This window comes from Hemiscyllium ocellatum, chromosome 33, assembly GCF_020745735.1.
Source record: "Hemiscyllium ocellatum isolate sHemOce1 chromosome 33, sHemOce1.pat.X.cur, whole genome shotgun sequence".
NCBI classification, from domain to species: Eukaryota; Metazoa; Chordata; class Chondrichthyes; order Orectolobiformes; family Hemiscylliidae; genus Hemiscyllium; species Hemiscyllium ocellatum.
Genome location: NC_083433.1, coordinates 16742288 through 16769586, shown reverse-complemented (window position 1 = coordinate 16769586; position 27299 = coordinate 16742288). Strand labels below are relative to the sequence as shown.

Genomic DNA, 27299 nt, shown 5'->3' with positions numbered 1-27299 from the left:
GGGATTACTGACTGGTTACAGAGGTGGATGCTGTCTTGATCTGATAGCCAGTCGATTCAGTCTGGAAGTAATTGTTTAGAGTCGACTTCACCAAATCCACGGTCAGGTTCTTCCGCTGCTTCTCTGTAACTCGGAAGTCTATCCAGAAGTAAGCCAACAGGCTACCTTTACTGTCGGGGCAGACGAGAAACAGTAAATAATTAAAAAGTTCATTTCTAATCCCATGGGTCCTGTTGCTGTAATCCAATGTGAATTTTAAGGAAGAAAAAGACACGCAAATGATTCAACAACCAAGTTGCATTCACGTAGCACCTTTAACATCCATAGGTATACGGCAGGAGCATCAGCAGACCACATTTGGTTGTTGAGCCACATGGGGTGACATTAGGGCAAGTGGTTGAAAGCTTGATCAATTAAATGATGGGTGTAAGGAGCATCTTAAACAGGGAGGAGGAGCTCAAGAGGGCTAGGAAGGGAATTGCAGAGCAGAGCTCTGAAGTAGATGAAGACAAAGTTCACCTGATGGCATGGTAGCTCAATGGTTAGCACTGTTGCCTCACAGCTCCAGGGATCCAGGTTTGATTCCCACCTTGGGCGACTGTCTATGTGAAGTTTGCATGTTCTCCCTGTGTCTGCCTGGGTTTCCTCCCACAGTCCAAAGATGTGCAGGTTGGGTGGATTGGCCATGTTAAATTGACCATATTGTTCAGAGATGTATAGGCTAGATGCATTAGTCAGGGGAAATGTAGACTAATAAGGTAGGGGAATGGGTCTGGGTGGGTTACTCTTTGCAGGGTCAGTGTGGGCTTGTTGATTCCACACTGTAAGGGTTCCCTCTAAACAAACCATTGAATAACAGTGCAGTTATAAGCTATTGGGTCTGTATTGACCCTCTGAAGAGCATCCCACCACTCACCCTGTAATTAACATAGTTTATCCACCTAACCTGCACACTACCGGACAATTTCCCATGGCCAATCCACAAAGCCTGCAAGTCTTTGACCTGTGGGTGGAGACCAGAGCACCCAGAGGAAATCCATGCAGGCACAGGGAGAACGTGTAAACTCCATGCAGACAGGGTGGAATTGAACCCAGGTCCCTGGCGTTGTGAGGCAGCAGTACTAACTAACTACAGAGCCACCCATAGCTTGTGATCAAGCTGACATTTGACAAGGGTCTGAGGTGTGGAGTCATCTATTGACATGAAAAAACACAAAGATGTTTAGCAGGAGTAACTACCCAAAGTTTCCCAAAGAGTCACTCTTTTACCAAGCATGCTGAACAGAGAGGTGACCAAGCTTGGAGGAATTTTCCTTCTCCTAAATTTGGACGTGCTGGTCTTGGTGTACAAAGATAAAAATCACACAACACCAGGTTATAGTCCAACAGGTTTATTTGGAAGCACTAGCTTTCGGAGCGCTGCTCCTTCATCAGGTGGCTGTGGAACAGGACCAGAAGAATTTATTGCAAGAGTTTACAGTGTGATGTCACTGAAATTATATATTGAACGTGGTTGATGATGCCCTCCAGTTCATCTCATCCACTTCCCACAACTCCACCCTCGCACCACCATCGCCCCCACACCCCCAACAACGGCAATAAGGACAGAGTCCTCCTGGTCCTCACCTTCTACCCCACCAACCTCCGTATACATGGCATCATCCTCCGCCATTTCTGCCACCTACAAACGGACCCTACCAGAGATGTAGTTCCCTCCCCAGTCCTATCCGCTTTCCACACAACAACCAACAGACAGGAGTGTTCCCTCCCAGTCAGAGAACACTTCAGTGGTCCGGAACATTTGACCTTGGATCTTCGGGTGACCATGCTCCAAGGTGGATTTTGGGACAGGCAACAACGCAAAGTGGCTGAGAGGCTGATAGCCAAGTTCAGTACCTATGGGGATGGCATCAACCGGGACCTTGGGTTCATATCACACTACAGGTGGCCCCATTGCACTACACAGACAGACAGACACACACACACACACACACACACACACACACACACACACACACACACACACACACACACACCTCCAGATACGTACACTCACACAGACACTCTCTCATACAAGGTCTCTCTCTCATACATATACATTCCCACACTCTCATAGACCTTTACACTCTCACTCACACACATGCACACATACCCTCCCACCACACACACACCCACATGCGCACACACACACCCACATGCGCACACACACACCCACATGCGCACACACACACCCACATGCGCACATGCATGCACACACAAAGTTTGTGGGGTGAATTTGTACTTGCAGAATTACATTTTATTTTACTCAAAAACTGCACAAATCCATGTAAGCTTCTGTAAATCTGTTTTTTTAGATTAGGATCAGATTGAACATTGTGACACAGTCTTACACAGGGCACCTCACACCTTCAATACATTATCTGGGCCAACATGACACCAATTGTTAAAGTTCACTTGAGAATGTAACTTTTAAAAAGTTCTGTGATTTACATTTGAAAGAACTGAACCCAAAATGTTCATTTTAAAAGACGAGAGATTTAACAAACAATCCAGATCTTTTTCAATATATAATTTCAGTTACATCACACTGTAAACATTTGCTAAAAATTTTCTATCCTACGATCTTATACTCCACAATCACCTGATGAAGGAGCAGCGCTCCGAAAGCTGATGCTTCCAAATAAACCTGTTGAACTACAACCAGGTGTTATGTGACTTCGGACTTTGACCACCGCAGTCTAACACTGGCACCTCCATATCTTGATTGATTGAGGGTGCGAAACACACAAATGAGTTGGACATAAACCATGTGTCTCTGTGAGGTTATGAGTTTCCAACTCTGATTACTCATCATCGGTGTGGACCCAGTTGTCTGGTGGCTTTGGTAGTTAGCTCGAAGCTAACACATTTATGAAATGGTTTCCTTACCCAAAAGTGAAGACCCTTGACTTGTTGTAGTACGACTCGATGTCCGACGAGGTGAAAGCTTCTTTGACCTAAGAGAGAAACATTTGCACCAAACTTAGCCAATCATTCTTTTCATATGATGATAGGGTTTAATGAATATATATCTCAATGTGCCCTAACACTCTGAGGATGTTGGAACCTCGACAACACAGAGCAATAAGTTCTACAGCCTTACCATCGTGCATAGTCTGTTATGGAAGACTGTGTAAAAGTACAGGCAGACCCTGGTGACATGCGGGCTCAGTGGTTAGCACTGCCGCCCAACAGTGCCAGCCACATGGGTTCAATTACACGCTTGGGTGACTGTCTGTGTTGAGTTTGCATGTTCTCCCTGTGTCTGTGTGTGCTTCTTCCCAACAATGTGCTGGTTAGGGGAATTGACCATTCTAAACTGTCGAAAATGTGTTGCTGGAAAAGCGCAGCAGGTCAGGCAGCATCCAAGGAACGGGATCCCCCTCTCTGAGGATGATTCCTCCAGACCTCCCCCTCACTGAGGATGATCCCTCCAGACCTCCCCCTCTCTGAGGATGCCCTGTCCCTGCACCTAAGCCCGCCCCCACTCCCAGCTCCAGTCCCACAGCAGATCCTAGCTCCCAGCCCTGCCGTGTTTTCACCATCCCTCCAGACCTCCCCCTCTGAGGATGAAAGATCAGTCCTCAGCAGAGGCCTCGCCTTCATTCCCCTACGCTCTCGGATTAACGAGTTCAACGACATTGAACAATTCTTCCGCCGCCTTCGCCTCCGTGCCTACTTCTTCAACCAGGATTATCGCCCACCCACTGATGACCCCTTCTCCTGTCTCCAACACACCCCCATCCACCTGGACACCCCATGCTGGCCTCTTACCCGACCTCGATCTCTTTATAGCCAACTGCCGCCGCGACATTAACTGACTCAACCTGTCCACCCCTCTTACCCACTCCAACCTCTCACCCTCGGAACGTGCAGCCCTACACTCCCTCCGCTCCAACCCCAACCTCATCATCAAACCGGCAGACAAGGGAGGCGCGGTGGTAGTTTGGCCCACCGACCTTTATACCACTGAGGCCAAACGCCAGCTCGCTGACCTCCTCCTACTGCCCTCTTGACCATGACCCCACCTCCACCACCAAACCATCATCTCCCAGACCATCCATAATCTCATCACCTCAGGGGATCTCCCACCCACTGCCTCCAATCTCATAGTCCCACAACTCCGCACCGCCCGTTTCTACCTCCTGCCCAAAATCCACAAACCTGACTGCCCCGGCCGACCCATTGTCTCAGCCTTCTCCTGCCCCATCGAACTCATCTCTGCATACCTCGACACGGTCCTGTCCCCCGTAGTCCAAGAACTCCCCACCTACGTTCGGGACACCACCCACGCCCTCCACCTCCTCCATGATTTTCGCTTCCCCGGTCCCCAACGCCTTATCTTCACGATGGACATCCAGTCCCTGTACACCTCCATATCCCATCATGAAGGACTCAAAGCCCTCCGCTTCTTCCTTTCCCGCCGTACCAACCAGTACCCTTCCACTGACACCCTCCTTCGACTGACTGAACTGGTCCTTACCCTGAACAACTTCTCTTTCCAATCCTCCCACTTCCTCCAAACCAAAGGAGTAGCCATGGGCACCCGCATGGGCCCCAGTCATGCCTGCCTCTTCGTAGGATATGTGGAACAGTCCATCTTCCGCAACTACACTGGCACCACCCCCACCTTTTCCTCCACTACATCGATGACTGTATCGGCGCTGCCTCGTGCTCCCACGAGGAGGTTGAACAGTTCATCCACTTTACCAACACCTTCCACCCCGACCTCAAATTCACCTGGACCATCTCAGACTCCTCCCTCCCCTTCCTAGACCTTTCCATTTCTATCTCGGGCGACCGAATCAACACAGACATCTACTATAAACCGAATGACTCCCACAGCTACCTAGACTACACCTCCTCCCATCCTGCCCCCTGTAAAAACGTTTTCCCATATTCCCAATTCCTTCGTCTCCGCCGCATCTGCTCCCAGGAGGATCAGTTCCAATACCGTACAGCCCAGATGGCCACCTTCTTCAAGGACCGCAGATTCCCCCCAGATGTGATTGACAATGCCCTCCAACGCATCTCCTCCACTTCCCGCTCCTCCGCCCTTGAGCCCCGCCCCTCCAACCGCCACCAGGACAGAACCCCACTGGTTCTCACCTACCACACCACCAACCTCCATATACAGCGTATCATCCGCCGTCATTTCCGCCACCTCCAAACGGACCCCACCACCAAGGATATATTTCCCTCCCCTCCTCTATCAGCATTCTGAAAAGACCACTCCCTCCGTGACTCCCTCGTCAGGTCCACACCCCCCACCAACCCAACCTCCACTCCCGGCACCTTTCCCTGCAACCGCAAGAAATGCAAAACTTGCGCCCACACCTCCTCCCTTACTTCTCTCCAAGGCCCCAAGGGATCCTTCCATATCTGCCACAAATTCACCTGCACCTCCACACACATCATCTATTGCATCCGCTGCACCCGATGTGGCCTCCTCTATATTGGGGAGACAGGCCGCCTACTTGCGGAACGTTTCAGAGAACACCTCTGGGACACCCGAACCAACCAACCCAACCACCCCGTGGCTCAACACTTTAACTCCCCCTCCCACTCCACCAAGGACATGCAGGTCCTTGGACTCCTACATCGCCAGACCATAACAACACGACGGTTGGAGGAAGAGCGCCTCATCTTCCGCCTGGGAACCCTCCAACCACAAGGGATGAACTCAGATTTCTCCAGTTTCCTCATTTCCCCTCCCCCCACCTTGTCTCAGTCGAATCCCTTGAACTCAGCACCGCCTTCCTAACTTGCAATCTTCTTCCTGACCTCTCCGCCCCCACCCCACTCCGGCCTATCACCCTCACCTTGACCTCCTTCCACCTATCACATCCCCATCGCCCCTCCCCCAAGTCCCTCCTCCCTACCTTTTATCTTAGCCTGCTGGACACACTTTCCTCATTCCTGAAGAAGGGTTTATGCCCGAAACATCGAATTTCCTGTTCCTTGGATGTTGCCTGACCTACTGCGCTTTTCCAGTAACACATTTTCAACTCTGATCTCCAGCATCTGCAGACCTCACTTTCTCCTCGAACATTCTAAACTGCCCACTGTGTCCAGGGATGTGCAGGCTAGGTGGGTTAGGCATGGGATACGCAGGATGATTGGGTGGGATGCTCCTCTTCAGAAGGTCAATGTGGGCTGAATGGGCTGCTTGGATACTGTAGAGTTTCTACGGGTCTATGACCCTGGGTTGTGAATGGAGTCTGCATGCGGGACTGAAGAGGAAAGCAACTGTCTGTAAGCCCAGCCAATGTTTCCTTGCTGGGTTTTCAAAACTACATCCCTGGGTGGGATTGCATTTGTAAGTACGGACATTTGAAAGTCAGACTGTTGCAAATCGGGACTCCCCCCCCATAGCTGAGAACGTGTACAAACATCTGAAGAATCCACATTAGAACAGCTCCATTCCAGTGTTAGGATAGTTTAGTCTTGGCATGATCAAGGGGTTAGAACCAAGGCTGTTGAACCCCTAGTAAACTCCGGGTTAGTTGTCTGTACCATGGACCAAACACATTGTCATTTCAGTCCTATTTTGGGCCAAAGTAGGGAAGCAGTCTGAAAACAGCGAAAGATTTCTGTTGTAGATCACACAAGAACCGAGGAGTTACTGGTGCCATTTTATAGGGGTTGGAATACTGCCCTAACATCCCCAAAATCACATAATTGCCTGTACATGTCTCAAGACAACTAGATTAAACCTGAAGTAAACACAGATATTGCTGATAAAGCTCAGCAGGTCAGGCAGCATCTGTGGAGAGAAATCAGAGTTAACATTTAAGGTTGAGTGACGCTCCCTCAGTTCTGTTTTACAACATCCGGAGTCCTTTCAGTTTTTATTAGATGAATCCTTAACTTATCTTTTAAAATGTATTTGTGGGACAGGACCATTACTAGCTAGGCCAGCCTTTATGGACCATACAGAGGTTAACATTCACCCGCACTACATTCAGGAGTCACACAGACCAGAGGAAGGACATTAACAAACCAGATGACATACAAGTTTATGGGTGGCACGGTGGCTCAGTGGTTAGCACTGCTGCCTCACAGCACCAGGGATCTGGGTTCGATTCTAGCCTCAGGTGACTGTCTGTGTGGAGTTTGAACATTCTCCCCATGTCTGCATGGGTTTCCTCTGATTGTTCTGGTTTCCTCACACAATCCAAAGAGGTGCAGGTCAGGTGAAGTGGCCGTGCTAAATTGCCCATAATGTGGGGGAATGGGTCTGGTTGGGTGACTCTTTGGAGTGTCGGTGTGGACTTGTTGGGGCAAAGGGCCTATTTTCACACTGAAGGGAATCTGATCTGAAACCAGGTTACTTATTCCAGATGTTGACTGAATTGAGACTTCACCGGGGCAGGATTTGAATTCATATAATTCATCTTAGATACTGAAATACTAGCCCAGCCTCATTCCTGATGAAGAAATTATGCTCAAAACGTCGATTCTCCTGCTCCTTGGATGCTGCCTGACTAGCTGTGCTTTTCCAGCATCACACTTTCATCAGTGAGTATACCACCAAGCCAGTTTATTGCCCGTGCCTAGCAGTACCACACATACACTCTCCTAATCTTCACACCTCCTAAATGTTGATAATCGATTCCAATCAGCAAACTTTCTCGAACAGCAAAGTGACATTAAAAGTTAAAACCGGTGAACTTTGTGTTTCAGTTAAAAAATAAAAGCAACCAATCGTATATACGGTTTTATAAGCTCACCTGTTTGCCAACTTCCTTCATCTCTGTTTCAAATGTGTCAGTTGCTTTATCTGCATAATTGCTGTTAAAATCTTTGTTCGTTATGCACAGGCCACCCACAAAGTTTAATGGATATTTGGGATGGTCGACCTTCGGCTTTTCAACTGAGAAGATGAAGAAAGAGAAAGTTTCTGTTAGGATGTTACTGGGTGTGAATGGCTGATTGGTGATCAACATGGGCACCATAAGGCCGTAAGAAACAGGAATGGTAGTAAGGCCATTCGAGTCCACTCAGCTATTCAATCATGGCTGATGGGAATTTCAACTCCACTTACCTGCACTATTCCCATATCCCTTAATTCCTTGTGAGATCAAGAATTTATCAATCTCTGCCTTGAAGACATTCAACGTCCCAGCCTCCACTGCACTCCGTGGCAATGAATTCTATAGGCCCATCTCTCGCCGGCTGAAGAAATGTCTCCTCATTTCTGTTCTAAATTGTCCCCCTCTAATTCTAAGGCCATGGGCTTTAGTATCCCCGCCTGACGGAAACAATTTCCCAGTATTCACCCTTTCTAAGCCATGAATTATTTTGTAAGTTTCTATTAAATCTCCCCTCAATCTTCTAAACTCTAATGAATACAATCCCAGGATCCTCAGCCATGTCAATGACTTCAGTTCAGTTCAGTGTTCCCAGGATCCTCTTTGATGGTACACTTGGTCAAACACTGGCTGGATGTTGAAGGCAGTTGTGTAGTCACAATTCAAAAGAACATTTACGGAAGGTTTAATAGATCCTAAATGGTTAACCAATTAGATCCTGAAGGACTGGTCTCCGGGCTGTCAGAGAAATGCTGCCTCTTTACTCTTTCATGTGATGTGATGACAAGGCCAGCTTTCGATGCCCAACCCTAGTTGCCCTTGACCTGAGAGGTGCTCTGGGCCATCTCAGAGGGCAGTTAAGAGCCATATCTCAGATGGCCTGGAGTCACATGTAGGTCAGGCCAGTTAAGGATGGTAGATTTCCTTCCCTTACAGAGCCAAGTGAACCAGTTGGTTTTTTTAACAAGTGACAATGGTAGTCATGGCCACTATTACTGAGATTAACTTTACTTTCCAGACTTTTTGTTTTAGATTAGATTCAGGCCCTTCAGCCCAACCAGTCCACACTGACCCTCTGAAGAGTAACCCACCCAGACCCATTTCCCTCTGGCTAATGCACCTCGCACTATGGGCCTGCACATCTTTGGATTGTGAGAGGAAACCAGAGCACCCTGAGGGAACCTACAGAGAGAATATGCAAACTCCACAGATAGTCGCCCAAGGCTAGAATTGAACCTGGGACCCTGGCGCTGTGAGGCAGCAGTGCTAACCACTGAGCCACCATGCCAGATTGAAAAAAAGGCGATTGGAGGTTAAATTCACATCCTATGATTAGAAAATCTCCTACTATAATGAACTTTTTTCCTTACTGTATGATAACTCCTCTGATAATTTTCTACTCCTTGTTCATGACTCCCATCAGATATTTCCCTGTTGTCATTTTAAGCTGCTATTTTAGCAGAGTTATATCTCAGGCATGTGATGTATGGCATTGGTTAAGAGCAGTAATCCAGATCTAACCGCTCCCCCTCGCTGAGCTGTTCCAGCCCATTCTGGTCTTGATCTCAACTCCACTTTCATTCCTCATAACCGTCGATTCCCATTTAAATCAAGAATTTAATTATGGGAAGGACATTAAGCTGGGGAGGCTTCTGAACAGATTTACCAGGATGTTGCCAGGGATGGAGGGTTTGCGTTATAAGAAGAGGCTGGGACATTTTTCACTGGAGTGTGGGAAGTTGAGTGGTGACCTTTTGGGGTTTATAAAATCATGAGGGGTATAGAGAAGGTGAATGGCAGGTGTCTTTTCCCTAGACTAGGGGATTCCAAGACTAGGGCACACATTAAGGTGAGAGGAGAAGGATTTTAAAAAGAATGAGGAGCAATTTTTTTTACACAGTGAGTGGAATGATCTTCCCGAGGAACTAGTGAATGCAGATTCAGTTATAACATTCAAAATACATTTATGAATAAGAAAGGTTTGGAGGGATATGAGCCAAGCGCAGGCTGTGGGACTAGTTTAGTTTGGAATTATGGTCAACATGGACTGGTTGGACCGAAGGGTCTGTTCCTGTGCTGGATGAATTGTTGAATGATTAACATGGTTAACCTGGTGTAGCCACCATTTGTGATATGAAGGCGCTGCTGTTACTGAGAGTTCAGAAATGTCAACCTGGGCTGATGCATTCCCAGAGAATCCCCCCCTTGACTGATGTTCCATCTAAACTGTGTGGCGTGCACAGCCACTGCATGGTTCAATGCATTCCCATTGGTGTCGGCATGGCGATGGTGGCATTGACCTCTAGTTCCCCAAGCTATAATTTTTTTTAGTTCAGTTAGGGCATGGTGATCAGCACAGACTTGGAGGGCTGAAGGGCCTGGTGTGTTCTGCACTTCTATTTTTTTCTTGTTATTTGCTCTATCAGGTCATACAGTCATACAGCACAGAAGACAGACCCTTCAGTCCAACTCGTCTGTGCCGACAAGACATCCCAATTCCGTTGCCAGCATGCTCTGTGAACCCTTGCTGTTCATATACCCACCCAGATACCTTTTAGAATGTTGTAATTGTACCAGCTTCCACCACCCCGTCTGGCAGCTCATTCCATGCCCTGCCATAATCTTGCAAACCTCAAAACAGGTCACTCCTTCATTGGAGAATAAAGTCGCAGCTTGTTCAGTCATTCCTGATGGCGATAACCTCTCCATCTCATCTCAGTCTTAGAAATGGCTTTGCCAGTTTCTCTGGTGTAGCTAAATCCTTTTATAATATGAACAGGAGAATTGCTTGTAATGCTGGAAGCAAGATCTAACCAAGGCTTGACACAAGATTGACATACCTCCTCTCATGGAGAAAGTGAGGACTACAGATGCTGGAGATCAGAGCTGAAAATGTGTTGCTGGAAAAGTGCAGCAGGTCAGGCAGCATCCTGAAGGGTTTGTGCCCGAAACATCGATTCTCCTGCTCCTTGGATGCTGCCTGACCTGCTCAGCTTTTCCAGCAACACATACCTCCTCTGATGTTCTGTCTGTGCCATGCACAATCCTGCCAATGTAAACCACAATAATTTTGGCAAAGCAAATCTTAGCAGGACTTATACACTTAATGGTAAGGGAGTGTTGCTGAACAAAGGGACCTTGGAGTGCAGGTTCAAAGCTCCTTGAAAGTGGAGCCGCAGGTAGATAGGATAGTGAAGGCGGCGTTTGGTATGCTTTCCTTTATTGGTCAGAGTATTGAGTACAGGAGTTGGGAGGTCATGTTGCGGCTGTATAGGACATTGGTTAGGCCACTGTTGGAATATTGCGTGCTATTCTGGTCTCCTTCCTATTGGAAAGATGTTGTGAAACTTGAAAGGGTTCAGAAAAGATTGACAAGGATATTGCCAGGGTTGGAGGATCTGAGCTACAGGGAGAGGCTGAACAGGCTGGGGCTGGTTTCCCAGAGCATTGGTGGCTGAGGGGTGTCCTTATAGAGGTTTATAAAATTATGAGGGGCATAGATAGGGTAAATAGACAAAGTCTTTTCCCTGGGGTCGGGGAGTCCAGAACTAGAGGGCATAGGTTTAGGGTGAGAGGGGAAAGATATAAAAGAGACCTAAGGGGCAACTTTTTCACACAGAGGGTGGTACATGTTTGGAATGAACTGCCACAGGATGTGGTGGAGACTGGTACAATTGCAACATTTAAGAGACATTTGGATGGGTACATGAATAGGAAGGGTTTGGAGGGATATGGGCCGGATGCTGGCAGGTGGGACTAGATTGGGTTGGGATATCTGGTCGGCATGGACGGTTGGACCGAAGGGTCTGTTTCCAAGCTGTACATCTCCATGATTCTATGACTCCATGATTTATCGATCCTCTAGGATTGACCAAGAAACTCCAGGGATTAAAGTTTAATATCCTGGACACTGCTGTATATAAAAATCTGGAGGTAACTTTCCCGGAATATTAAACAAAGTCTTATAGCTTTCTCATTTTCTTTTCATTTATTAATTAAAAATATAGGATCGTAGAATGGTTAGCACACAGAGGAAGGCCATTCAGCCAGTCAGGACAATACTGCTTTTCTGAAACCCTTCCCTGTGTTAGGTGTGCTAAATCCAGCACAACATTCAGTTGGTGTGGCTGCTCAGTGGTTAGTACTGCTGCCTCACAGCATCAGGGACCCAGATTTGATTCCACCCTCAGGCGACTGTCTGTGTGGAGTTTGCACATTCTCCCCGTGTCTGAGTGGGTTTCATCCAGGTGCTCTGGTTTCCTCCCACAGTCCAAAGATGTGCAGGTTAGGTGGATTGGCTGTGGTAAAATACTAGGTTATAGGGATAGGGCAGAGAGCAGGATGCTCTTCAGAGGCCATTCGGCCCATTAAGTCCATATTGATTGTCCAAAGAGCATTCCACCCTCCTACCTTATCCCTCTAAGCCTGCATTTCTCATGGCTAACACCTAACCTGCACAACTTTGGACTGTGGGAGGAAACTGGAACACCCAGAGCAAATGCACACAGACATAGGGAGAATGTGCAAACTCCACACAGACAATCGCCCGAGGCTGGAATTGAACCCAGGTCCCTGACACTGTGAGATAGCAGTGCTAACCACTGAGACACCCACCTCTGATATTTGTGATATGAAGGCACTGCAACCACAGAATTCAGAATTGTCAACCTGGGCTGATGCATTCCCAGAGAATCCCCTTCTTGACCGACGTTCTCTCTAAACTGTGCAGCGTGCACAGCCACAGCATGGTTCTGTACATTCCCATTGGTGGTCGGCATGGCGATGGTGGCATTGACCTCCAGTTCTGCAAGCTATTGCCATGCAAGAAAGAAAATTCGAGGGAAGGCTTCTCCTGCTTCCAGTAGGCCGCACCCGACCAAACAGCCTTTTCCCAGACACTTTGACAATTGAGCGAGAATATAATCCCTTTTTTTGTTTATAAATGTTGCTATGATTTGCTTTTACCTGGATGGGGCTTGGAGCAGGGACTCTGGAGAATAACCTTTCACCTGTGGAGACTCTGGCTCAATCCCAGAAGGATGTCAGCCCTAAGACACTCAGCTGTGCTCCTGCCCCAGTGTCTCACGGTCAACAAGAGAGTGGGACAAATCACCAACAAGGGAGCTGTGTTGTTTTGGTGCTGAGAGGTTGTCAAGTCTCTCTTGCTTATCGGTTACCACGGCCACACAATCCCGGACGGGCCTTTCAGGTTTACTTTAGTGATTGATGCCCAGAGATTTGCACCTGCTCTCTGTGCCCCTGTGGGATCCCTTCGCTTGTTTATCCCACAGCATGGCATGACAAACAGAAGCAACGTCCACTGGTGTTGAAAATAAGCAACACAGCATAAGCATCCTTGCCATTGGCCGCGATAATATTTATTCAGTTGTGACTGAAATAAAACTTGCGTAGCAGCATATGAGAGCATAGAACATTACAGCACAGTACAGGCCCTTCGGCCCTCGATGATGCACTGGCCTGTGGAACCAATCTGAAGCACATCTCACCTACACTATTCCATTATCATCCATATGCTTAACCAATGACCATTTGGAGCTTTGATATATTTGCATTCTATGATATTGCCTGAACTTTACCCCTCATTCAAGCCATTGTCCACTAAATGGAGAAATTCTCACTCGTTTTCAAATCCCTCCATGACCTCCCCCTTCTCTCTCTCTGCTACCCCCTCCTCTGCAACTTTCCAAGATTGTTGCTGGGTCAAGATCCTGGAATACCTGCTATAAGGGCATTGTGGGCAACTCAGCGGTTAGCATTGCTGCCTCACAGCGCCAAGGACCCAGGTTCGATTCCAGCCACTGGTGACTGACTGTGTGGAGTTTGCACGTTCTCCCAGTGTCAGTGCGGGTTTCCTCCGGGTGCTCCAGTTTCCTCCCACAGTCCAAAGATGTGCAGGTTAGGTGAATTGGCCATGCTTAATTACCCATAGTGTTAGGTGCATTAGTCAGGGGTAAATGTAGATTTGTAGGGGAATGGGTTTAGGTGGGATACCATTTGGAGAGTCAGAGTGGACTTGTGATCGCGTTTTATTTTATTAGATTACTTAGTATGGATACAGGCCCTTTGTCCCAACAAGTCCACACCAACCCGCCGAAGTACAACCCACCCATACCCATTTCCGTACATTTACCCCTTCACCTAACACTACGGGCAATTTAGCATGGCCAATTCACCCTAACCTGCACATCTTTGGACTGTGGGAGGAAACCGGAGCACCCGGAGGAAACCCACGCAGACACGGGGAGAATGTGCAAACTCCACACAGTCAGTCGCCTGAGGCGGGAATTGAACCCGGGTCTCTGGCGCTGTGAGGCAGCAGTGCTGACCACTGTGCCACCGTGCCGCCCCTAGGGCCAAAGGTCCTGCTTCCACACTGTAGGGAGTCTTTCTATGCTTCAATCCATGTTGGGTGGACTGCAGTGGTTCAATCTAGTTACATGAAACTATGATGCTATCAATGTTGTGTCTTATGATCATGCCCAACTAGCTACCTGATGAAGGAGCAGTGCTCCGCAAGCTAGTACTTTTAAATAAACCTGTTGGACTATTGTATGTGGTTCAAGAGGGCAGCTCACTACCACCTTTTCAAGGGTTAACGGGGGATAGGCCATAAATGCTGGCCCAGCCAGCGATTCCCATGTCTCATGAATGAATAAGAAACAAGACACCAGCACTTTCCCAGTTCTGGCTTCCTCCCCCACGTAGGTTATACAGGGTGCAGAAAGGGTATTCCCTCTGGCTTTAGAGACTAGAACCAGTGGACGTAGCCTCAGAATAAAAGGCAAGTCATTTAGGATTGGAGGTGAGGAGGAAGGTCTTCTTGGGTGGATCTTTAGAATTTTCTATCCCAGACGTTTGTGGAAGCCAACACATTCAGTAAGTTCAAGACAGAAGCTGATTGCTGTTTAGTTGCTAATGCCATCAAAGTGTATGGAGGTAGTGCAGGCAAATGACATCGAGCGGTATGAGGAGCGATGGTCTCAAAAGTGAAGCAGGCTCGAAGGGCTGAATAGCCCACGTTTACTCCAATACTGCAATGTCCCACAATTGATAGCTGTGTTTTCAAACATTAAGACTCAATGATCTGGCATTCTTCTCTCTAAAACTCTTCTTTTCTTCTTTTAAGTGTCCTCCGGGTTTCCTCCGGGTGCTCCAGTTTCCTCCCACAGTCCAAAAATGTTTTCAGCAGGGTTTTTGGCTACGTGGGTGAATATCTCCAGGGGGAAGGTTTGCAGGAGGACATTTTTCTCTTCTTGAAAAATTGGGGCTGAGGGTTTTTCATTAAGAGGCTGCCCCCTTAGTAAGGAACTGGCCTTAACAAGGGGAGAGAATGGGACTTCTGCCCATCGGGGACAGGAAATCCCTCTCTCATGAACTCCTGCACCATTAGATTAGATTAGATTCCCTACAGTGTGGAAGGATTAGCCAGACCCAAAAAAAAACTGCAGATCCAAAGTAGACCAGGAGGAGGCTGGAAGAACACAGCAAGCCAGGCAGCGTCAGGAGGTGGACAAGTCAACGTTTTGGATACGACCCTTCTTCAGGGTCAGCCGTACTATATGCTCAGCAGCACTGAAGCAAATGGTGGCCACTGCTGGTACTTCAAGCAGTTCTGAGCAGAACCACGGAATGCTGACAGTGGAAAGAGGCAGTTCAGACCATCTAGTCTCCAGCGTCCCACCCAACCCCCTACTCCATCCTATCCTGTAATCCCACATTTCCCACGGCTAACTCACCTATCTGCATATCCCTGGACACAATTGGCAATTTAGCATGGCCAAACCATTTAACCTCCACATCTTTGGACTGCGGGAGGAAACCCATACAGACACGGGGAGAATGTGTGTACTCCACACAGGCAGTCAGCCAAGGGTGGAGTCGAACCCGGGTCCCTGGTGCTGTGAGGCAACAGTGCTGGCCACTGAGACAACATGCTGCCCAGAAGGGGTATGTCACCCAGACAAAGAAAGGGCTGCTTAGTGAAGAGTGAGAGGTGGTGAAGGTTGGGGATTTGAGCAGATGAGATACCCCTTCAAACTTCTTGCTTTTCATCCTTTCTCTATCTCCACTAGATTTCCTAGACACGTGTATTACTGCAGCATTGACAGAAATAGGACATTAACTGGCAATGTAAGGACCCCAATAAGCCAAAGGGGTAGGCAGGGTGGCCAATACTCCACCGCAACCCTTCAGGCTGTGGGAGGGAAGGTGGTGGACTGATCACTGGCTTTATTCAATATACAGCACCTTCTTCCCACTTTCAAATATGATGATGGTGTGGTGGTGGTGGTTGGGAGGGTGGAGTGCATAAATTCACTTTGGCACAATGCCACATTTTTGTTATAGTGTAGAAAGATGGCCACTCAGCCCATTGTGCCCGCACTGCCACTCAGAATATTCTAACTCGGTGTCACCCTCCTGTTCTTTCCCCATATCCCTGCACATTGTTTCCAGCCAAGTTATCCTTTATAGGTCCTTTGAATGCCTCCACTACACTTCCAGGCAGAGCAATCTAGACCCTGGCCGCTCGTGAAGTCATAGAGACATACAGCACAGAAACAGAGCCTTCGGTCCAACTAGTCCATGCCGACCAGATATCCTAAACTGATTCTCCTGCTCCTCGGATGCTGCCTGACCTGCTGTGCTTTTCCAGCACTATTCTAACCTTGACTCTAATCTCCAGCATCTGCAGTACCCACTTTTGCCTACCAGGTTCCCACGTCCACCCTACCAAGAGCCCTCATGATTTTAAGAATCTCTTTCAGATCTCCTCTTTACATTCTCCTCTTCAAGGGGAACAGCTCCAAATTCTTCAATTTATCCTCATACTTGAAGTGTATTGAAACTATTCCTGTAAATCTCTCCTGAACTCTCTTAAAAACATCCAAAGCCTTCCTATAATGCGGTGGCCAGAGATGTACACAGGACTGCAGCTGAAGTCAAACCAGGGTCTTATACCAGTTTCACATAGCCTCCCTGCCCTTGGACTTTATGTCTCTATTTATGAAGCCTGCAATACCAAATGCTTTACTTACATAAAATAAAATACTCTTCCAATGAAGAGTTACCAGACTTTAAATGTTAACACTTCTTACATAGATATTGCCAAACCAGCACTTTCTGTTTTGTATGCTTTCTTTACAGTTCTTTCCATCTAAAGTACCGTCTTTATTGACTAATGTTTACAGATACTCCATTCTCTTTGCTCCAGCATAACCATTAGAACAGTACCCTGTGTTTTGTATCATCTCACTGCGGGCCTGTGCGAGCCCTCGCTGCGGGCCTGGGCGAGCCCTCGCTGCGGGCCTGGGAGAGCCCTCGCTGCGGGCCTGGGCGAGCCCTCGCTGCGAGTGTGTCTTGGTATTTGTGTATCTTGCGATATACTTCACCTCGCGTGGGTACACCGCCCCAATGTGGGTACACCCTCTAGCTTTCTGCCTACTGTCCAGACAATTCTTAAGTTGGTTACGTAAGGTGTTGTATCAGGGCAGGCCTCATACACTTTGCGGTAAGGTCCTGGGGAGTGTTGCTGAACATAGAGACCTTGTAGTGTAGGTTCATAGTTCCTTGAAAGTGGAGTCGCGGTTAAACAGGACAGTCAAGAACATGTTTGGTATGCTTGCCTACATTGGTCAGTGCATTCTGGGCTCCCTGCTGTAGGAAAGATATTGTCACATTTGAAAAGGTTCAGAAAAGATTTACAAGGATGTTGCTAGGGTGGGAGGATTTGAGTTATAGGGAGAGGTTGAACAGGCTGGGGCTATTTCCCTGGAGCGTCAGAGGCTGAAAGGTGACTTTATCAAGGATTATAAAAGTATGAGGGGCATGGATAGGGTAAATAGGCAAGGTCTTATTCCCTGGGATGGGGGAGTCCAGAACTAGAGGGCATAGGTTTAGGGTGAGAGGGGAAAAGTTTAAAAGGGACCTAAGGGGCAACCTTTTCACACAGAGGGTGGTGCGTGTATGGAATGGGCTGCCAAAGGAGTGGTGGAAACTGGTACAATTACAGCATTTAAAAGGCCTGGATGGGTATATAAATAGGAAGGGTTTAGAGGGATATGGGCCAAATGCTGGCAAATGGGACTAGATTAATTTGGGATATCTGGTTGGCATGGACGAGTTGTACTGAAGGGGCTGTTTCTGCGCTGTACATCTCTATGACTCTAATGGGAATGGACTCTTTCCTGTTAAATGGGAGAAACAGCTGGATCACTTACTCAGGAAGTACCAGAGGGCAATCCCAGTGATGACCATAATCACAACGATAAGCACTAAGGACACGATGATGATTGTCCTCCTGCCAGTCCCTGCCGGTTTTGTAGGTACAATCACCTGGAAGATAAAAGATGACCATTTTTGATACAGCAGTATTTACAATCACTCAGGTAGCTTCAGACTCATTGTACAGTCAGTTAGTAACCAACCTGGAACTCCAGTTTCGACTCCAGGACACATCAACCACCCTGGGGGAACACACCTCAAAAAGTGCATCAAAGGAAAGTTTGCATTTTTATTTCCCCTGTCTCCTGCATTTATTGTAATATTTCTGAGACAGGGGAAAGGAGGATGGCTGACAGCCAAGAAATATTTCTTTTTAATTCAATCACAGGATAAGGACATCAGTATTTATTACCCATCCCAGAGAGCGGTTAGGAGTCAACCACATTGCTGTGGGTCTGGAGTCATATGTAGGCCAGAGGAGGCAGGTTCATAGATTCATACAGAGCGGAAAAGGCCATTTGGCCCATTGAGTTTGCATTGACATAGCTACCACTAAACGTGTGCTCATCCCAATTTTCTGTGTTTGTCCCATATCCCTGAACGTCATGATATTTGAAGTTCTCATCCAAATCTGTTTAAAAGATTTCCAGCCTCCACTACCTACACAGGCAGTGCGTTCCAGATTCCTACCACCCACTGAGTGAAAAGTTTTTTTTCCCTAAATACCCTCTGAATGTCTTGCCCCATACCCTAAAAGTATGCCCCTGTAGTGATTAATCCCTCAACCAAGGGGAACAACTGCTCTCTATTCTGTCCACACTTCTCATAATCTTACACACTTCAATCATGTCTCCCCTTCTCAGTCTTCTCTGCTTTAAAGAAAACAATCCAAGCCTATCAAGTCTCTCCTTACAGCTCAACCGCTCCAGCCCAGGCAATATCCGCTGTACTAGGAGAAAGTAAGGACTAATCAGAATTGAGAGTGTGGTGCTGGAAAAGTACAGCAGATCAGGCAGCATCTGAGGAGCAGGAGAATCAATGTTGCAGACATAAGCCCGATTCTCCATATCCTCTGTACCCCCTCTAGTGCTGTCACATCCTTCCTGTCATGAGGCGACCAGAACTTCACACGGCACTCCAGCTGTGGCCTGAGCAACGCTCTGTACAACTCCAACATTACCTCCTTGCCCTTAGACTCTAAGCCACGACTAATGGGTGGCATGGTGGTACAGTGGTTAGCACTGCTGCCTCACAGCGCCAGGCACCTGGGTTCAATTCCCACCTCAGGCGACTGACTGTGTGGAGTTTGCATGTTCTCCCCGTGTCTGCGTGGGTTTCCTCTGGGTGCTCCGGTTTCCTCCCACAGTCCAAAGATGTGCGGGTCAGGTGAATTGGCCATGCTAAATTGCCCGTAGTGTTAGGTAAAGGGGTAGGGGTATGGGTGGGTTGCGCTTCGGCGGGTCGGTGTGGACTTGTTGGGCCGAAGGGCCTGTTTCCACACTGTAAGTAATCTAATCTAATGAAAGTAAGTGTCCCATCAGCCTTTCTAACTATCCCATTCACAGACAAGGACAGCAGTTTCTCTCCCTAAAGGGCATTAGTGAACCAGATGGGTTTTTCCAACAATCAATTCAGGGTCATCATTAGACTCTTAATTCCAGATGTTTGCTGAAGTCAAATTTCACCATCTGCTGTGGCTGGATTATAACTGTTAGAAAGACAAGCAGCCCTTTGTTCCTTTAGGGGAAGTGATGGCCTAGTGGCATCATCGCTCGGCTGTTAACCCAGAGACCCAGGTAAGGCTCTGGGCTGAGGGGTGACCTCAGAGGTTTATAAAATCATGAGGGGCATGGTTAGGATAAATAGACAATGTCTTTTCCCTGGGGTGGGGGGAATTCAGAACTAGAGAGCATAGGTTTAGGGTGAAAGGGGAAAGATATAAGAGGGACCTAAGGGGCAACTTTTTCATGTAGAGGATGGTACGTGTTTGGATAGAGCTGTTAGAGGAAGTGGTGGAGGCTGGTATAATTACAACATTTAAAAGGTATCTGGATGGGTATATGAATAGGAAGGGTTTAAAGGGATATGGGCTGGGTGCTGGCAAACGGGACTGTTTGGAATATCTGGTCAGCATGGACATGTTGGACCGAAGGGTCTGTTTCTGTGCTGTACATCTCTATGACAAGAACAAATCTTGTGACCAGAAACCAGTGAACAGCTTTTCCAGTTCTTCCAATTCCAGAACACCCACATTTTTCTGTGTGTGTGTGTGTGTGTGTGTGTGTGTGTGTGTTGAAGTTTATAAGGGGTTTAGAGTTTTAACTTTCAGAGTTATACATCGATGCTTATACCCTTAGCTAGAGTATAATTACTTGTGATTAATAGAAATTCTTGTTTAGTACAGAAACTTAGTCCATGTTTTCTGTCAACATAGCTCTGAAAGTTGGTTAAATTGGGAAATTCTGCATGCTTTTAAAAAATTTTTTAATTTTTGCAACTCCAGGAAGAGCTGGGTTTGGTTTCTAGTGTGCCAACCCTGCAGTGACGGCTGTGATATACTATCCTGCTGCACAGTGACGCCCGAATCCCATTGCACCATTTTATATAGAGAGAGCAGAGAGAGAGAGAGAGAGAGAGAGAGAGAGAGAGAGAGGAGGTTATGAGTTCAAACTCCAGCCCAGAGATTCTGCATGCAGCCCTGAGGGACAGCTGCACTGCCTGAGGTACAGTCACATGGATGGAAGGCTCTCGCAGATGAATTTGTCAGACCACACCGCACTGTTACAAAGAGGAGCATGGATGCTCTCTATCATTTTGGGAGATCAGATGTTAAGGAAAATTATACTGTTAATGGCACGTGCCTGAACAGCATTGATGTAGAGTAGGATCTTGGGGTTCAAGTCCTTAGTTCCCTGATAGTGGCCACACAAGTAGATAGGGCAGTATAGAAGGCATATGGCACGCTTGCCTTCATTGGTCAGGGAATTGAATATGAGAGTCAGCATTTCATTTTGCAGCTTTATATGACTTTGGTTAGACCACACTTTAAGAATATTGCATTCAATTCTGGCCGCCACATTACAGGAAGAATGTGAAGGTTCAAAGTTTGGGAGAAGATTTGTAACTCGGGTGCTGGTTGTTGTGGTTGTGTTCACCGAGCTGGGAATTTGTGTTGCAGACGTTTCGTCCCCTGTCTAGGTGACATCCTCAGTGCCTGGGGGCCTCCTGTGAAGCGCTTCAGTGTTGGTTCCTCCAGCATTTACCATACATCAAGAACATTTCTGAACTGACAGCCAGACTACTGCAACCACTAGGACTCATAACAGCTCACAAACCAACAGCCACTCTCAGACAACAACTCACCAGGACAAAGGACCCGATACCCAGCATGAGCAGACTATCGTAATGTACAAAATCCCATGCAAGGACTGCACAAAGCACTACATAGGACAAACAGGAAGACAGCTAACGATCCGTATCCATGAACACCAACTAGCCACGAAACGACACGACAGCTATCCTTAGTAGCCACACGCACAGATGACAAGCAACATGAATTTGACTGGAACAACACTACTATTATAGGACAAGCCAAACAGAGAACAGCCAGGGAATTCCTAGAGGCATGGCATTCATCCACAGATTCTATCAACAAACACATTGACCTGGACCCAATATACTGGCGAATGCAGCGGACAGCTGGAACTGACAACCGGAAGCGGCAGAGACAAACCACTATAAATGCCAGAGGAAACAACACAGAAGCGCTTCACAGGAGGCTCCCAAGCACTAAGGATGTCACCTAGACAGGGAATGAAACGTCTGTAACACAAATTCCCAGCTCGGCGAACAGAACCACAACAGGACGTGAAGGGTTTGTAGAGGGTGCAAAAGAGATTTACCAGGATGCTGTCTGGATTCAAGGGTTTGAGGTACAAGGAGAGGCTAGAAAAATGTGGGTTGTTTTCCCCGGAATGGCAGAAGCTGTGGGGAGATTAGATACAAGTTTGAAAGGCTGAGAGACTTGGGTCTGTTCTTATTGGAAAGGCGGCGGCTAAGAAGGGACTTGATAGAGACGTACAAGATGATCAGAGGATTAGATAGGGTAGACAGTGAAAGTCTTTTTCCTAGGATGATGATGTCAGCTTGTATGAGGGGTCATAACTGCAAATTGAGGGGTGATAGATTTAAGACAGATGTCAGAGGCAGAGAGTGGTAAGGGCGTGGAATGCCCTACCTGCTAAAGTTGTCAACGCAGCCACATTAGGGAGATTTAAACAATCCTTAGATAAGCACATGGATGCTGATGGGATAGTGTGTGGGGGGGGGGTGGGAGGGGAGCGAATGGAGAGTAGTTCACAGGTTGACGCAACATTGAGGGCCAAAGGGCCTGTTCTGCGTCGTATTGTTCGATGTTGTAAGTCTATAAAGTTATGAGATGCATGGATAAGGTTAACGGTCAAAATCTTTTTCCCCAGAGTTGAAATGTCTAAAACTAGAGTCATGGAGGTGAGAGGGGGCAAGTTCAAAGCAGATGCGTGGGGCACATTTTTTACACAGAGAGTGGTAGGAGTCTGGAACGTATTGCCAGGGGTAGTGGTGGGGACAGACACGACGGAGGGAATTTAAGTGACTTTTAGATGAGTGCATGAATATGCAAGGCATGGAGGGACATGGACCAAGGGCAGGCGGAAGAGATTAGTTTATTTGGCGTTATGTTCGGCACATTATTGTGGGCCGAAGGGCCTGATCCTGTGCTCTACTGTTCTATGTTCTATATTCTGTGGAGAGAAATCAAAGTTTTGGGCCATAAGACGATAAGACATAGGAGTGGAAGTAAGGCCATTCGGCCCATCGAGTCCACTCCGCCATTCAATCATGGCTGATGGGCATTTCAACTCCACTTACCCGCATTCTCCCCGTAGCCCTTAATTCCTTGTGACATCAAGAATTTATCAATCTCTGCCTTGAAGACATTTAGCGTCCCGGCCTCCACTGCACTCTGCGGCAATGAATTCCACAGGCCCACCACTCTCTGGCTGAAGAAATGTCTCCACATTTCTGTTCTGAATTGACCCCTCTAATTCTCAGGCTGTGTCCACGGGTCCTAGTCTCCTCGCCTAATGGAAACAATTTCCTAGCATCCACCCTTTCCAAGCCATGTATTATCTTGTAAGTTTCTATTAGATTTCCCCTTAATCTTCTAAACTCCAATGAATACAATCCCAGTAGGATCATTGTTGAAAAGGAGATACTGTTATTAGCTCGTTACATTTTTTTACATATTTTAAATTTATTTTAAACGTTACTTAATTTATCAGTATAAAATATTTCAAGTTAAAGAGTATAATATTTTAATAGCTGTTTTTCTGAGAAGGTAGGTCCTACTGATCCAACTACAATGTTATGATTGGTTTAATGTTTCATTTAAAAGTCATGATTTTCAGGAACACAACCACCACTATAAATGAGGACTTATTATAATGATGCTATAAACCAGACAAGAAATTTGAGAGTTACCTTTTACAATTCTTATGAGCCCTCTATTAAAATATAACATTCACAAATTAAATAACAATATTTAAACTCTGTTCAGATTATGCACAGAAAAGTTAAGTTAAAATAAAATGATGAATAGAAGGAAAACAATGCAGTGTGGAAAATACAGTTTAAAGGATCAGCTATTTCTTTTAACTCAAACATTAACCATATTGCTTGTTCGAGGTTTCTGTCAACATATTAATCAGATAGTACCAGTCATTTCACAGCAGATAATTTAAGGTACAGATTTAGGATAGGTTGTCTTTGAAAGATTGAGATCAAACTTTTCAGAAGGAGTATTAATTGCCAGAAATAGATTAACAATATTTGAGTCACATTCAGTCAGATGAACCACTCTTCATTGACTTTTTCACTATAAAGAATTCTGACAAATAACATTTTCCACAATGGTGAAATTGTTGCAGACTGTTTGATACAATATTTATATCCATATTCACTGGCTTGTTGTGATAAGCAAATCAATTTTTAAAACCATATAATTCTGGATTTTTTAACCATTTTGGGAATCAGATTCCATGGTTTGGTCCAGTCTAATGCATAAAACTGTAAACAGAAATAAAGTGGCCACTGTGCTCTTTCAAAAAGACAAAGGAAAAGTTGGCTTTCAGCAACACATGGCATTTTCATTTCTTTTGTTTTAAACAAAGCTGTAGTTTGCAGGTTTTGGACTAAAATATCATAAGTTTATTGAAAAACAGATACAGAACATCCTTCACTTATTCACATACTTGAAAATGAACATGCTTCAACTTGTAAACTTGTTTTCAATTTGACTTAAAATATTTTGTCAGAAAACCAAAATCTATTTGCAAACCGTATCACTTTATGAACCCTGATCATACATTGCATAGGAGATGATAATAGAAAAAAAACATAAGCCCTTCTTCAGGAATGAGGAAAGTGTGTCCAGCAGGCTAAGATAAAAGGTAGGTAGGAGGGACTTGGGGGAGGGGCGTTGGAGATGGGCTTATGCCCGAAACGTCGAATCTCCTGTTCCTTGGATGCTGCCTGACCTGCTGCGCTTTTCCAGCAACACATGTTCAGCATACATTGCATAGTCTATTTCTGTCACTGAGCTCAAGCACGATTGTTCCAACTACTGATCTGCCTATATTTGCTTTGTATTTGGCCGTTGGTATTCAAGAGTGCCATCAGTCTATACATTCATCAAGATCCTATGAAATTACATATATCTTCCCACTTATACCCACTTAAATTATAATGCAAGTTCCATAATAATTATGTAAGTTAAAGAACATTATTTTAGACAGTTAAGTGCCTCCGGGTGAGTATTTAGACCCCTTGATGAGTTTTCCACCTGCACATGAATGAACTGATGTGCTGATTGAGACTGCATCGTGCTTTGCTTGGATCGGAGAAGTTCTTGGGTTCAAATCCACATAGGCTTTTGCCCGAAACGTCGAATTCCCTGTTTCTTGGATGCTGCCTGACCTGCTGGGCTTTAACCAGCAACACATTTTCAGTTCAAATCCATATAGAAATGTTGCAGTTATCACCAGAATGGCTCCGAAGAAAAAGACACTGGTGGGCACAAAGTCCTCCAGCCAGAAGTAAGAGATCAATGTTGAAAGAATGATAGATAATGATGTAGCAAAGCCTTTCAAGATGCTTTCTGCATATTTGATGACTGCTGCTATTACTAGACCACCAAGAGCCTGTAGAATGACAACAATCCAAGTGAATTTGTTGTACCCTTGGAAGATTCCATGTTCTTTTACTCGTTGCCCATCATATACATATACGCCCATGATTCCAAAAATACATTCGAACAAACCTAATTGAATGTTTCTAATCCAAACTGACTGTTTTGTCTCCTTAAGGATTTTCTCAAAGTAAACTCCTGCAAGTCCACTGGATAAACAAGCACTGAGCACAGCTCTCAAACCCACAAACTGGGAACCTGCAGAGAGCTCCTGCTTTACCTCTTCTGTGGTATCTGTTGGCCACTGAACAAGTGTGACTCCTGCCATTAATATTAAGAGCGAAAGCCATTGATAACCACCTCAGTTTTTACGTCACAGAAAAGAAAACTGTAATAAGAACCTTCAGTTGGTATGCTGCTGCATCTAAACTGGACAACGCAACATAAAGGAGATTATTCTGAAGTGTATAAATTCCAGAAGGAATGATAAGTTTTAGTGTATCCATTGGTTTGTTAATAATTTCACCTTGTAATACTCCATTTAGCGCTTTAAACCTGTAATCAGAATCCTTACAGACTATTAAAAGGCATGCTGCAATCTTCATCATCTCTGCAATTACAACAGCTGTTGATGTTAGGTAACGGGGTCCTTCTTCCTTGAATGTACATGAATAACGCATAGTCAGCACAAGGCTGGTAGTCTGAAATACTAGAACTCCCGGTGAAATGTATTTCAAATTGAGCAACATATTTCCACTGTTATATACCTTTCTAAACTTCCCACAGACATCAGTGCTAGATGTCACAACACGGATGGGAGCTAAAAACACAATCCGGCGTTCTCCCATACACCATCTTTAAGAACAGAAAAAAAAGCGTGGTGACAAAATCTACACACACTCCATAAAAACCAAAATTGTAACCATGGAGAAACCACAGACCGTCAGCAAGAGGCATTTTTGAAAAAGGCCATCCTTTCACTCAGTTCTGCGCCAAGTGACCCTTCCTTAGAACTGAAGAAGGACAGCCCGAGTTCAGAGGGAGGGTCCCTGGACCCGGAATGGATTTCTCTCCAGAGATGCTGCCAGACCTGCTGAGCTTTTCCAGCGATTTCCGTTAACTTCAAAAAAATTTCCGATTCACTCTACCTTCAGCAAGCTCTCTGGATTCTCACAATCACATGGATTTATACCAATATCTTTGTTTTTTAAAGTATTTTGTCATTGTAAACATTTTCTCCTTCTCTTCTTTTTATTTGCGCGTGTATGTGTGTGTGTGCATTGGTTGGGATAGTCAACACCCCCACCTCCAACCTGGATGTGAATGCTTGAGTAATCCATACAAGAGCAGTCATTTTTGGGTCACCTTAAATCAAAATGTTCCATCTGTCTCACTTCCTTAACTCAATCAAGTTGCTATTTTGTCCTGGATGGTGTCAAGCTTTTTACTTTCATCAATGGAGCTGCAGATTTCCAGCCAATGGGGAGTATTCCATCACACTTTTGACTTCTGCCTTGGAGATGATGGACAGACGCTAGACTCGTGAAGTCACATGGCTTCAGGTCAAATTTGGGCAAGGAAACATTCTGTTGATTATCTTCACCCTTTCGTCCCCCAGCTGATGAATCAGCTCTATGCCATTTTGAACATCATTGGAAAACACATTAAAGTTGACAGAATATACTTGACTTCAATCTCTATTACCAAGAGTGGCATCACCCATTGGCGAATCCTGAAGGGTATATTGGCCAGGTGGAGTGTGTTGAGGATACCATTCAGTGTGTTGTGTGGCACTGCCACCTTCCTGAATGAGTTAGATTCACAACTGGGTGAAAGTGAGGACTGAAGATGCTGGAGATTAGAGTCAAGAATGTGGTGCTGGAAAAGCACAGCAGGTCAGGCAGCATCTGAGGAGCAGGAGAATTGATGTTTCGGGCAAAAGCTTTTCATTAGGAATTCACAAATGATCTAGCAACTCA

At 46.1% G+C, this 27299-nt stretch overlaps 2 protein-coding genes across 2 annotated transcripts in view; both read right to left on the bottom strand.

Annotated features, from left to right (window-relative positions):
* Positions 1-27299, bottom strand: part of LOC132831221 (transmembrane protease serine 6) — an 83905-nt gene that overhangs the window by 44583 nt on the left and 12023 nt on the right. Inside the window, exons 2-5 of the mRNA XM_060849231.1 lie at positions 18092-18206; positions 7773-7915; positions 2929-2996; positions 13-170 (exon numbers count right to left, since the gene is read on the bottom strand). Of these exons, the coding sequence (XP_060705214.1) occupies positions 13-170; positions 2929-2996; positions 7773-7915; positions 18092-18206 (484 nt within the window). The remainder of the gene's footprint in view (positions 1-12; positions 171-2928; positions 2997-7772; positions 7916-18091; positions 18207-27299) is intronic.
* On the bottom strand, positions 24188-26069 carry LOC132831476 (UDP-N-acetylglucosamine transporter-like). The gene is given in 3 exon segments (XM_060849639.1): positions 24188-24200; positions 25134-25691; positions 25693-26069. Coding segments are annotated over 3 exon segments (948 nt in total).